The sequence below is a fragment of the Nansenia antarctica genome (assembly GCF_963989245.1).
Source record: "Nansenia antarctica genome assembly, chromosome: 2".
NCBI lineage: Eukaryota > Metazoa > Chordata > Actinopteri > Argentiniformes > Microstomatidae > Nansenia > Nansenia antarctica.
The window spans coordinates 67032246-67045729 of NC_137675.1; the positions used below are offsets into that span (position 1 = coordinate 67032246).

At 45.8% G+C, this 13484-nt stretch overlaps 1 protein-coding gene across 1 annotated transcript in view; it reads left to right on the plus strand.

The window, feature by feature from the left end:
* The window catches only part of dock6 (dedicator of cytokinesis 6), a 30292-nt gene extending 20783 nt beyond the window's left edge, over positions 1-9509 (plus strand). Inside the window, exons 30-49 of the mRNA XM_080522385.1 lie at positions 22-170; positions 607-789; positions 986-1112; positions 1244-1328; positions 1529-1625; positions 1770-1904; positions 2025-2177; positions 2526-2684; positions 2822-2922; positions 3091-3283; positions 3419-3562; positions 3713-3844; positions 5382-5396; positions 5858-5983; positions 6110-6199; positions 6314-6550; positions 6718-6861; positions 7009-7115; positions 7204-7377; positions 7987-9509. Of these exons, the coding sequence (XP_080378511.1) occupies positions 22-170; positions 607-789; positions 986-1112; positions 1244-1328; positions 1529-1625; positions 1770-1904; positions 2025-2177; positions 2526-2684; positions 2822-2922; positions 3091-3283; positions 3419-3562; positions 3713-3844; positions 5382-5396; positions 5858-5983; positions 6110-6199; positions 6314-6550; positions 6718-6861; positions 7009-7115; positions 7204-7377; positions 7987-8029 (2594 nt within the window). The 3' untranslated portion in view covers positions 8030-9509. The remainder of the gene's footprint in view (positions 1-21; positions 171-606; positions 790-985; positions 1113-1243; positions 1329-1528; positions 1626-1769; positions 1905-2024; positions 2178-2525; positions 2685-2821; positions 2923-3090; positions 3284-3418; positions 3563-3712; positions 3845-5381; positions 5397-5857; positions 5984-6109; positions 6200-6313; positions 6551-6717; positions 6862-7008; positions 7116-7203; positions 7378-7986) is intronic.
* Positions 9510-13484: the final 3975 nt, after the last annotated feature.

Genomic DNA, 13484 nt, shown 5'->3' on the forward strand with positions numbered 1-13484 from the left:
TGTGTGCGTGTGCGCACGCAGACACGTCCCCCGCTCGGGGCCGCCACACTGCAGCCATGGCTGACGACAGCGATCCCGACAACGGCACCATCAATCAGTCTGTCGCCATGGCAATTGCTGGCTCCCCACTGCCGCATGCCAAAGCCAACCCCTTTGCCCTGCCGACCACGGTGAGTGATGGTGATGGCAGCAGGGGTCAGACAGACAGTTCAGAGGTCAGACCCCTTCTGCTGGGTGGGAGGATGTTGCCTCATTCTCTCATATGTTTATCAGGTGTTTTTTTAACACACTACAAATAAGTGTATTAAGCACATCACCTATATCAATGTCAATAGAAATCTTTCAAAAGGAATGTAGTGTGGTACTGTAACTACCGTAAGTGAGCCATTGGTTCCACCAGAGGGCGTGTGACATGCCTTCCTTCCACAAAGATCCTTTTTACTCTCTGGCCGTAGATGGCCTCTCATGATGACATAGCTACTCACTTGTCTGCCATATGGTCTGTAGAAAGGCCAATGGAATAAAATTAAAATTATCTGCCTGAATGTGTGTGTGTGTCTGTGTGTGTGTGTGTTTCTGTGTGTGTGCACGCCTCTCTTTTATCAGGCTGGCCGCCAGTGTAGCTCCCTCTCTGCCGAGTGCAGTAGGACTCTGCTGGTGTGTTTCCTGTGGGTGCTGAAGAACGCAGACGCCTCCCTCCTGGAGCGCTGGGTGTCAGATCTCTCTGTGCTGCAGATCAACCGCCTGCTGGACCTGCTGCACCTCTCTGTGTCCTGCTTCGAGTACAAGGTACCCAGTCCCCCTCTACTATCACTTATAGAGCAAGGAGTCCTCCATCACCACAGCTAACCCTATAGTAACCGTAGGGGACTCTGGTTCTCATTTAGCTGCGGTCCTCTTACTTTACGACTAGACTAGACGCTGGCTGATTGGTCTCTGATCGGTGTGTTTGGTTGTGCTCCTGCTCTCTGATTGGCGGCGGTAGGGGAAGAAGGCTCTGGAGAGGATCAACAGCCTGACTTTCAAGAAGTCTCAGGACATGAAGGCCCGTCTGGAGGAGGCCATACTGGGCACCATCGGTGCCCGCCAGGAGATGGTCCGCCGCTGCCGAGGTGTGTGTGTGTGTGTGTGTGTGTGTGTGTGTGTGTGTGTGTGTGTGTGTGTGTGTGTGTGAGAGAGATATGGTAAGTGTGTGTTTATGTCTGTGTGTCTGTGTTTTATGGTTGTTAACTTGTTTTTCCAGAGCGGAGTCCGTATGGCAGCCAGGAGAATGTCAGATGGAGGAAGAACGTCACTCACTGGAGGCAGAACACAGACAGGGTGGATAAGTAGGTCCTCGACTCATTTACATACTTGGCAACAATGACATGGCGACTCTAATGCCAAGAAGACCAATTAGTTGATGAAGTACATAATCAACGGAATATTTCTGTGTGCCCTTACCTCTATGGTATTTGATTGTGCGTTGCATTTGGCTTCCTGTGACTATTTGAGTGAGAGAGTGATGTCAAACACTGTCTCCTCGCAGGACTAAGGCGGAGCAGGAGCAGGAGTCAGTGGTGGATGGGAACCTGGCCACTGAAGCCTCCCTGGTAGTCCTTGACACACTGGAGATCATCGTGAAGGTAACACAAGAGTGTTCAACCTTCAAAACACTAACTGTGCACTTTGTCACTGACCTGGTTCATGGAACAGTCATGGAACATTCCTTCCTCTTCCTCCCCCTGTTTCCTTCCTTGTCTCATCCCCTGGCTGCTATTGTCTTCCAGACTGTGATGGTGTCTGAAATGAAGGAGAGCGTTTTGGGCGGGGTGCTGAGAGTCCTCCTCCACAGCATGGCAGGGAGCCAGAGCGCCCTCTTCCTGCAACACTGCTTCACTACACAGAGGGCATTGGTTTTCAAGGTCTGTGTGTGATACAATGAAGGGAGTGTGTGACATGGAGCAGTGTTTTATGTGTGATATGGTAAGTGAGTGTGTCTGTGTCGTCTGTGTCTTTGTCTGTGTGCTTGTGCGTGTGCGTAGTTTCCAGAGATGCTGTTTGAGGAGGACACTGAGCTGTGTGCTGACCTGTGCCTGCGTCTCCTGCGTCACTGCAGCAGCAGCGTGGGCTCTGTCCGAAGCCACGCCTCCGCCTCCCTCTACCTGCTCATGAGGCAGAACTTTGAGATCGGCAACGTAAGTCGAACTGATCTGCAAGGTTTGACTACCATGACTCAAAACAAGACTCCAGGTGGCCTGGGGTGGTCCAGTGGTCTAGCACCGCGGTCTACAGTGCACACACATGCCCATGTCGGGGCCCATGGTTTCGAATCCGGCCTATGCCCTGCTGACATGCCCTCTCTCCCTTCTTCTCCTTACTTCCCTGTCTGTCTTCACTATATCTGTCCAATAAAATGAAGAAAAAAAGAAGAAAAAAAGACTCCAATACACGTATACTCAGCACAGTAACCCACTCATTTCACATACATAGTTATTACCTGTTTCAGACACACATTTTTGACATGTCTTTGTCTTTTGATGCAGAATTTTGCCAGAGTGAAGATGCAGGTGACCATGTCCCTGTCCTCCCTGGTGGGAATGTCTCAGAACTTCAACGAGGAGCACCTCCGACGCTCCCTGAAGACCATCCTGACCTACGCTGAGGAAGACCTGGAGCTACGGGACTCTCCCTTTCCTGAGCAGGTACCAGCCACACACTGGGTCTATCACACAGATAGGTACGGAGGGGTGACTGTTGATCTGACGGGCTGAGACGTGTCACTGACACAGTGTGTCTTCTTCTCATTGCACTCTCTCGGGTTGTTGTGTTGATCCTACAGGTGCAGGATCTGGTGTTTAATCTGCACATGATTCTTACTGACACTGTCAAGATGAAAGAGCATCAGCAGGACCCGGAGATGCTCATTGACCTGATGTACCGGTAAATCACATGTCAACACCTCTCACACAGACTGCACTTTCATCCATGGGAACACAAGCCTGTAAAGACAAAGAAACAGCTCTCTGTATATGTACGTCATCATTTTAGATGTTCCTCTCATAAGGCTCTCTTCCGACCTCCGTCTCCCTCCTCTCCCGTCTCTGTCAGGATCGCTAAGGGCTACCAGAACTCTCCAGACTTGCGTCTGACGTGGCTCCAGAACATGGCAGGGAAACACTCGGAGAGAGGGAACCACGCCGAGGCGGCCCACTGCCTGGTGCACAGCGCCGCCCTGGTGGCAGAGTACCTCAACATGCTGGAGGACTGCCGCTACCTGCCCATTGGCTGTGTCACATTCCAGGTCAGGAGTGTGTGTGTGCGTGTGTGTGAGCGAGAGAGCATCCCTGTGCGTTTCTTTTAGCGTATGACGTGTGTATGCTTCATTCACAGAAACATTAGCTGTGTTTTTCCTGACTGCTGTGTTCCTTGCCTGTAGAACATCTCATCCAACGTTCTGGAGGAGTCGGCCGTGTCTGATGATATCCTGTCCCCAGAGGAGGAGGGCATCTGTGCAGGGAAGTACTTCAGCGAGTCTGGCTTGGTGGGACTCCTGGAGCAAGCAGCAGCCTCTTTCCACTTGGTATGATTCAGATTCTCCTACCACGCCTACCATGTTTGGTCTGAGCTCCGTTTGAACCTAGAGTATGATGATATCCCTTTCAGAATGGCTGGAGGGTGTGGTATGTGTTGGAGCTGACTCCAAATGTTTCCGCTGCTCTCTCTCCCCCAGGCTTCCATGTATGAGGCCATCAATGAGGTCTATAAGATTCTGCTCCCCGTCCATGAGGCCAACAGAGACTTCAAGAAGCTGGCCACTGTCCATGGCAAGCTGCAGGACGCCTTCAATAAAATCTACAACCAGGTAGGTCTAAGTCTGACTGCGACATGACCATCACTGAACTTGACCATCACTGAACTTGACCATAACTGCACTTTTATGTAGGGATGCACGATATTATCGGCGACGATATTGGGAAATTAATGTTATTAAATATTTATCGGTTTTATTAAATTTTAGCCGATATAGAGCCGATAATATGAAGCCGGAAATATTTCCGGTTCCGGTTGTCGCGCTCATGATGCTGCGCCTGCGTACAGCCACGCAGTGTAGAGACGAGAGCGAAACATGGCTTCCCCGGTGTGGACATTCTTCAGAGTTTCTGAGGCAGATAGTGCGTTTGCAATTTGCAATACATGTTCGGCAAAAGTTCGGTGAACTACCGTAATAAGCCTAAAAAACTTCTCTGCTTTCAGAAACTGTTTGAATTTTTTAGATTGGGCATATAGTTCATGAATTACGATAGTTTGAAGGAACGCTGTTCTGCACCGACAGCTCCGGTTTCGGAGCAAGACGCGAATCTATCGGCATTAGTCAAATACATGCTCACATCCAGTCATCCGCTCACTGCTCTCCATCAAAAAGGGCACATCCATCAATAATATTACATAATAACAACTGCTCTGATCAGATTGCTTAGATTGTTTAATACATCAACGGGGGGAAAAGCGAGATGAACTCGCGAGTATCATGCTTCCTCCATTGAACGGAAAGTCCTATCTATTCCATTCAAAGTGTTTTAGCCTTCCCCCTTTCCACTGGTAATAAGGAATTGGCAAGAATAGATCGATATAAATAGATCAACATAATGCAGCACTATCATGCACAGACCAGCCTTAAACATGTAACGTTAGATATATAACGGAGCGATGTATTTCTACGGAAAGGCTGACTGACGCGGGGCTCTCCGCGTTTGTTATAGATACGAGTGCTCCGGTGTCTTGCTGGTAGTCAAATATATTTATTTATATATACAGCATATGGATGTTACGTGCCTGTTACCTGCCGCTTTCAGTTCTAGTAGTTTAGATCTCGCAACCAGGGAAACGCCAACATGTGTTAAAGGGAGCAAGACGCGAATCTACCGGCATTTGACTCATGAGTGAACGGCGAAAATGGCTGGACGGCACAGCTTGGGATTCCATTGAAGTTACAGGGAACTATGTGTGAAAGAGGCTTAAATGATTTCGACATTTGAAGAGTCAGAAGTGTTCTCTTTGTTGTGTTAACAATAGTGATGTAAGTTAGATTTGGTGAGATCACTATGGAATATTAAATCATCAATCTTTGCTCACTACATAGCCTTTCTTACCTTCAGGTGTGCATGAACTACAGGTTATCAACTGTGAAATTATATCTGTTCTCATATCGGTTCTCATATCGGTTATCGGCCACGAGAAGCGGGTAAACATCGGTTATCGGTATCGGTTGGAAAAAATGCATATCGTGCATCCCTACTTTTATGATTATGATTATTATATATGATTATTAAGAGAGAGGTATGTGTGGGTTGTACTCGACTAACATGCTTCTCTTGTTCTTTCTTTTTGTCCTTTTGCAGAGTTCTGGGTGGGAGGTAAGAGTTTCATTGGGCTCTGTGTGTCCATGTACAGTAACTGTCACTGGGTCATTTTGCATTGAAACAATAATGTTTTCTTTCTCTTTCCCTTGTTTCCCCTCATCTTTCCTGTCCTTTGTGCTGATGTTAAACTGGTGAGTGAAATGTTATAAAACTCCTCCCCGACACTTATTCATACATCATTGCGTTTGCACTCTCACTTACTTACCAATTTATAGTTGTGTAAAACCGTTTGCACAAGAGTGACTGGCTTCAATTCTCCTGGGTCTGCTCACTGGTCGCTGTGGTTGCATCTGCTTTAAATGTTGTAACATGTCAATAAAGGCCAGCTTAGTGGCTCAGACTGTCATTATTGTGTTTTCCTCTTCCTCCCTCTGCCCTCCACCTCCCTCTCCCTTCCCCTCCCCTCTCTTCTTCGTCCTCCTCTCCTCTCCTTACCTGGTTCTTGTAGTGTGTAGAGGATGTTCGGGACCTACTTCAGGGTGGGCTTCTACGGCTGCCGGTTTGGAGATCTGGATGAGCAGGAGTTTGTGTACAAGGAGCCGTCCATCACCAAGCTGGCAGAGATCTCCCACCGGCTAGAGGCACGTCTCAGCGTCACTGTGTCGCTGTTGATGTGAAAGATGATTTATTTTCATTGTCCATTGGAGAGTTGCGCAATGTATTTCAATTACGCCGACTCTGGTGTTTCTCATTTGGTTCTTGTTTAGGAGTTTTACGCTGAGCGATTCGGCGATGATGTGGTGGAGATTATCAAGGACTCCAATCCTGTGGACAAGAACAAGATGGACCCCAATAAGGTCAGACCCAGACGCACGGGGGCCCGGGATAACACTGAAGGCTTAGGTTGGGTTTTCCAGGAGTGTGTACGAGGACGATCTCTGGAGCTGACCTGTGTTTCTGCCCCTCCTCAGGCCTACCTCCAGATCACCTACGTGGAGCCCTTCTTCGACACCTACGAGCTGAAGGAGCGAATCACCTACTTTGACAAGAACTACAATCTGCGCACCTTCATGTACTGCACCCCCTTTACTCTGGACGGGCACGCCCACGGAGACCTGCACGAGCAGTACAAGCGCAAGACCATCCTGACCACCTCCCACGCCTTCCCTTACATTAAGACACGGATCAATGTCATCCACAAAGAGGAGGTTGGTGGTTTTGCATGTCAACAGTACTGTATGGTCCACTGTGAGTCTATACCCATACCTAGTCTATATAGAGCATGGTGAGTAAGTTGCCTAGGGTTAGGGTACGTTAGTCAGGGTTAATTAGTGACTGGAGTGTTCATTCTTGTGTCACTGCCGCCACTCGTCAGATCATCCTGGTCCCGATGGAGGTGGCCATAGAGGACATGCAGAAGAAGACCCAGGAGCTGGCCTTTGCCACCCACCAGGACCCTGCTGATGCCAAGATGCTTCAGATGGTGCTGCAGGGTTCTGTAGGCACCACTGTCAACCAGGTACCCCTCATGCACAACTTGTGGTAGGCTCTCCACTGGGTGTGTGTGTGTGTGTGTGTGTGTGTGTGTGTGTGTGTGTGTGTGTGGTGTCTGTATTGTGTTATCATACGGCTGGTGTAGGTGTATAACAGTTCCTCTGTCTCGCAGGGCCCTCTGGAGGTGGCACAAGTCTTTCTCTCAGACATTCCTGATGACCCAAAGCTGTTCCGTCATCACAACAAACTGCGCCTCTGCTTTAAAGACTTCACTAAGAGGTGATGCCACTTTCCCAAAAAGCTGCACAGACTACACAGTGAATACAAGTCCCTGACTCCCCTTGTCTTGTCTGTTTTTCTCATCCAGGTGTGAGGATGCCCTGAGGAAGAATAAAGGTCTGATTGGACCAGATCAGAAGGACTACCACAGGGAAATGGAGAGGAACTACCATAAGCTCAAAGAATCCCTGGGTCCCCTCATCAACCGCAAGATCCCCCAACTCTACAGACCACTGCCAGCTCAGACTACACAAACACAACGGTAACATAACACTGTATTCACACACACACACACACACACACACACACAAGCAGGCACACACACTCTCACACACACACTATCAGCTCATTCAGAGTTACACAGCATGACCCTTCCCGTAGCCTACAAAACAAGAGTAACTCTACACCATTCTCTTAAGCACAGAGATGCTAAGTCAAACATTGTGAGCTTATCCAACTTAACACAGCACTGACAACCCCAGATTTCACAAACACTGCAGTAACTCAACCCTATAGGGCACATACATGTACACAAAACACAAAAACCAATAGAACACCATGAGCCACCCTCATGCATATTAGGATTAACACGCACATAATGCATCTGATGAAATAATCTGGCCTGGCTTTGTTATGCAAAGTGTCAGCACATTGTTTGATGTTTCTGACCTCTTTTTGCAGCCATCTGCGTGTGTTATATGCGAGTTGGAGAGCTGTTTAATTTATAATCAGAACCAGAAGCACTGCAATACCTGCCAGAAGAGTATATTAAACACACAGCACCACTTCCCCTTTTGCTGCGTTACAACATAACCATAAAACCTGATGAAGGAACCCTTCATGTCCTCCATCTTTGTTTGTGTATTCACAGGAATTCCTTCAGTAGGTCCAGCTTTCGCAAAGTGGACTGTTGAAGCCTGGAGGATCTCCTAAAGAGACGGAAGGGCTTCAGAAATATGCTTTATTTCAACTGGTCTGTCTTCTCACCTCCTTTCTCACACAAACTATCACTAACACACACCGTTTTACCTTGTCTCACGCTCGTCCCCTCCCGTCCCCCGTCCCCCGTCCCCCTTTCCCTCCCTACTCGTTTTTTCTTCCTCTTCTGGTCTCCTTCCTCCCACCATCAGTCCTCCTCCCTGTCTCTCACACTCCTATAGGAAAAGATCTCACTGTTTATACTGAAAGTTTATCTGCACTGTAAACACAGTCATTCGGAGTCATGGCTCTGTCTCTTGGGCATTTTGAGACAGGCTTTCAACAGCACTCTCTGCATGGAGGACACAGAAAGACCACTCTCTGTCGGACTCTGAATGATAATTTTAGGTTTTACAGAACTGGAGAATCCAAATGCTCTTCCAGGCACTTCCATAATTGTGTGTTTGTGTTGGGTGCGTTCAGACTGTATTTGTGAGCTTGACTGTGTGACAGACTGTGTGACAAATCTAGGCTTCTTTCCATTTGCTTGTGTATGTTTAATGTCTGTTGTGGAAGGGCCTGATTACCTTGTGTGGTTACTTAGCAGACCTATTTCACAGCCGCCGTGAAGTTGTGTGTGAATGTTTGAGGCCAGTTGCTGCCAGACGCTGTCATTAAATAGTCCCTGGGAGATTTTCCTTGTTAATGTATCCTCATACAAATAACTGACATTCTTTCTCTAGGGAGTTCTTACATTCATCCAACCATCTCAGATCATAAATTACCGTTTAAGACGTATGAAATATGGATTGTATCTCCAACACTAGAGTTCCAATTTCCATGTGAAAACATAGATAAAAAAAGAGGGTAGAGGGGTAGTGAGTGTTGAAAATGGTCTTTGTTAAAACACTGTGAAATACTTTTTTTTTTCTGCACTGACCAAAAAACACAAGTCACATCACTGATGTTCTCCACTTAAGCACTGACAATCTCGCTCTCTCTCTCTCTCTCTCGCTCGCTCTCACTCTTTCTCTCGCGCATTCTCTCTCTCTCTCTCACACTCACACACACACACACACACACACACACACACACACACCTGCATGTGTTATCTATAGACTGAAGTAAGACAGAGACACAGTCATACTTTGTCAACATGTTTCATTGCCTGGCTGGTTGTATTTGATGGTAAGAAAAGTAAACCAAACATTATTATCCATCCCACCTTTGGTTGGTGAAACACCTATAATCAATGTAGCTATTTCTCTATCTACTGTATTGGAACTACTGTATCTATTGTATTGCACTACTGTAATCAAATTGCAGCACCTACCACTGTTACTACTACTACTGTATTTTCTCTGCTATTGTACTTTTACAAGGCTCTTCCAAAACTGCTTTTTTACCAATCAGGAAAAACTACTTTTTTAATTTATTCACATGTTTTGTGTTTTTTACTGCATTGTATTAAACCTCTCTCTGTCTTATCAAGGCTCTGCATTTTTTTTGGGGGGGGGGGGCGGTGAACACTGTTCCTTGTATAGCACTTCAAATCACACCCGAGGTCAGGTTGGTTTTCACCTTCAGGACAAACATTAATACAAACATTAATTCATTTGTTTATTATTTCATTTGTATAAAACGGCCATATGAAAGATTATATCTAGTTTAAACAAAACAGAAAAAAGAACAGATATATTTGCCATTTGTTACATCTCAAGGTTGTCAACCTTCTACAATTTAAATGTTAACAACACACACACAAAACGTTTCAGGAAACATACAGCATTTAAGTAAATTGCATATAGTTTCTATTGTCGTGGATCCATTTAACAATATCTGCCATATGGCTCGAAGGATCGTCTTCGCAGACGTAAATACGCCCTGATTACTGCTGGGCGCAGACCTCTCAGATCTCGATTTGATCCAGATGTCTTCCTGAACCGAAGTGCGCGCCACTTTTCGTTATTTTTCATGTGCAATTAATTTCCTGTGCCGGTATGTCTCACATTGTAGCCTAATGTTTGTCTGCAAGAATGAACCGCCCCATATGGATGTGCTGTATATTGATATGTAAAACGCTATCCGCTTCCAGAAAACACCCATTTACGCATACGTCAATTAGCGGTATATCGCGGCTGTATCCATTGTCATATTTGCAGCCTTTAATCAATGCTGTATTGGCAGAAACTGGGAATAGAACAAAGTATGACGTCATGGTACGGGAATCACATTCCCCCTACACGCCAATAAATATGAATGGATGAAATTTCACGAACGTCTGTGTCTCTCTGTGGTCTTAAGTAAACAAGACATTTAGTCAATTAATGTGATTTGTTTCTTTCGTATGATCTCCATCATAACCAGATGTTTTGACGTTTTCAAAGAATGTGTATATTGTGTCGCTGGAGGTTTGGGAACAGATTGGTCAGAGACGCGCTGCTGGCCCTTTAAGAACAGAGGGGAGGGGGTTGAGACGGTCTTGGCTGCGGTGTTTTTGTCTCGCTGTCAGTGAGCGCTGCTGGCCGAAGACGTCTGAAAGGTTTCCTCTAGGATAGGTAAGGTCAGGACAACAACGATGATTTATTTCATTTCATTTTAATTTCCTTGCTGTCTGTAAGGCTCAATTCTATTGTACAAAATGGTGCCTGGAATATGATTTCTTTTGTATGGCACTGGTCCTACCCATTCCTCGATTTCTGTTTTACTTCTGAAGTATAACGGGTCTCTTATTGTCAACGAATTGAATTCCCTACTTATTTGGTTCTATATTGGTATTAGCGGTTGTGAGTCGGTCCCGACGTATTTCAGTAGCATGGTTTTAATGGATTATTTGGTATCCTATGGTTTTGTTCTTTCTCTTCTGCATATATTTGTTCTTCTAACCATCATTCACGTTAATGCGCTCCTCGAGGGAGCGCACACAATACATTGAGCCGTCTGAAGTGGCGCGTGTGTTATTCAAGGAAGCAAAGGAAACCTTTAACAACAATTGCCAATTCAACGACAACAACAACTTGGTATAATGATTTCTTATAGCCTAGCCTAGATATTTTTACGACTAAGCATTCATTTTCCCATAAAGATCTTTGGGCGGGTTAGAGAAAACATATTTGCCTGATACTTGCGTAGGCTAGTTGAGACATTTTGGAACCGTACCATCATCTCTTTGTAACCTTTGATAACTTGAACTAACATTTTTCGGGTAAAAGCTATGGGTTCAATCAGATGGAATGATGTTTGAAGTATAATTCCTAAATAATTTAAAGATTATGTATTCATTAAAAGAAAACCCGTGATTGCTGTGACTCAAGGGAGAGGGTGGGTCTGTCCATTTTCCCAGTTTTCATTACTTCCAGATGTTCATCAGTTTCTCATTGCCGCTTTGCCCTCAGATTTGCTAGTCTAACCGGCCGTCGATACGATGGTCAGTGAACAGCAGTTAACGGATGGATTCCTCAACATAAGTTTCACTGGAGTTTTCTGATTCTAACTGTCCTGCAGTTGAATGTTTATTCTTTGTTGAATAAGCCTATGAGGACGCACAGCGGCTGTTAATGCCATGTGCATTTATTATGGGGCTTATGTCTTATTGGCCATGTTGGCCATTCGTCATTTAAATTAGCCTACTGTACTGATCATAGGCCTATTTCGTGATTAGGTGATGTTATGGCGTCCTGCTATTAATCCTTGATCCTAGCTCCTTTCAAATCATACCCAAATTAGGTCTCACAGGGCATGACTCAATGTAGCCCATTGTCACACAGACAACTTGTCGGAATAAGACTAGTAAAGGTAGGCTAATCCAAATCACATGAGCCGTTGCCATTGAGTTGGTGCGCTATTGTCATTGGGTTGGTGCCCAGCTGGAGTTGCCCCTGTGGTTTTGCCAGCCGTCGTGGATGGAATGCATCTGTCTCATGGACTCACATTCCCGATTACAACGTTTAGAGCAAGGGGCGCTGTAGTGGAATTCCAAACGGAGGAATGCAAGGTTATAAACCCCATTTGTACGGTGGACCACACGCTGAGCATTTAAATGGTTTAGAAAGACTAATGGAATTACGCTCTGAACCTGCATGAAGTCGTCTGTATTTGTCAGGATTTATTAGAATTCGTGGACAGTTCACAGCATGTCGAATTGTCCCCTTGTTGGCATCGTATGTTCAGTTGAAACCATGGTTACACACATGAACAGTTCATTTTGAGGGACCTATCACTTTTAATCAGGTAACTTTATCAGCGATCCAAGAGTTTGCAATATTATTACAGTACATCTTCTGGTCAGTGTGTGTGTGTTAAGTCTTATTTCACAGTGCATGTCTTCTAGCCCACTGGACACTTAGTCCTATCACATCAGTCAATGAACAATTATTGCTGATTCAGTGGATACAAAGCCTGTTTCTCCTTCTGAACATTGGCACAGAAAGGCAGGTCAGCTGTTGCTCCATGCGATCATATTAGTTATTGCCTGGGAATTGAGGATTTATTTTGCTTGAGTAGGGGATACATTCACAGCCACAATAATAGATACGGTAATATAGGATTTGGCCAGGATTTTAGGAGTTAATACTCCTAATTATTTATTAGCTACAAGCACGGAGAGACCAATCCAGTATTGTTTTCTATGAACATATGCCCATATCAGGTATTTAGAGTACTAGCAAGCAAAACATATTATCGGCTATAATCTGAACTAATGCCTCATAATGCAATAATCGCTCAGAAAGGGGAGATGCACATCTCTATTTCCTGATTCCCACAGACCCCAGTGTATTGTGCACATTTGTCACGTCTGTGTTTGAGGGTGGTAGTTATGTAATCTATTGCACTCAATCAGTCAAGAAGCATTTGATCAGTAACCCTGCAGAGGAACTACTCTGAAATATCAACTCTGTTTTAACAATACTTCCTCTACCCCTACGGTGCTGCCTTGGGAGCCCTTCCACACAATTGACCTCAGCTTTTGACCCCAACACTGCTCTGACCACCTCTCCCCCTGAATACACTCCTGGTCTTCGTCTCCCTCTCCCCTGACCAGAACCCCTCCATTTCCCCAAATCATTACAACACGCATGCCTCTCTGGCCTTCATCACTCCCTAATCCCTACCTCCAGCTCCACCCAGGAATTCTCTCCCTCTCCCTCTCTCTTCTCTCTCTCTTCTCTCTCTCTCTCTCTCTCTCTCTCTCTCTCTCTCTCTCTCTCTCTCTCTCTCTCTCTCCTTCTCTGTTTAATGCCTTTTTAATTTTTTTACATGTTTCCGTGGCGATTTCTGTCCCTCAGCCCCACCCTTGGATAGCTTCCTGTTGGAGGGTCAGCACAATGACCAATGGCAGCTGTGATGATGTTTTTTCTCCTCCTGTTCCAGCCGTAATGTGAGTAGGCTGGCCCCTCCCTGGGCTGTACTCCGGCCTGGGCCAGACTGTTTCAGCAGACTGCTGTCTTTTTC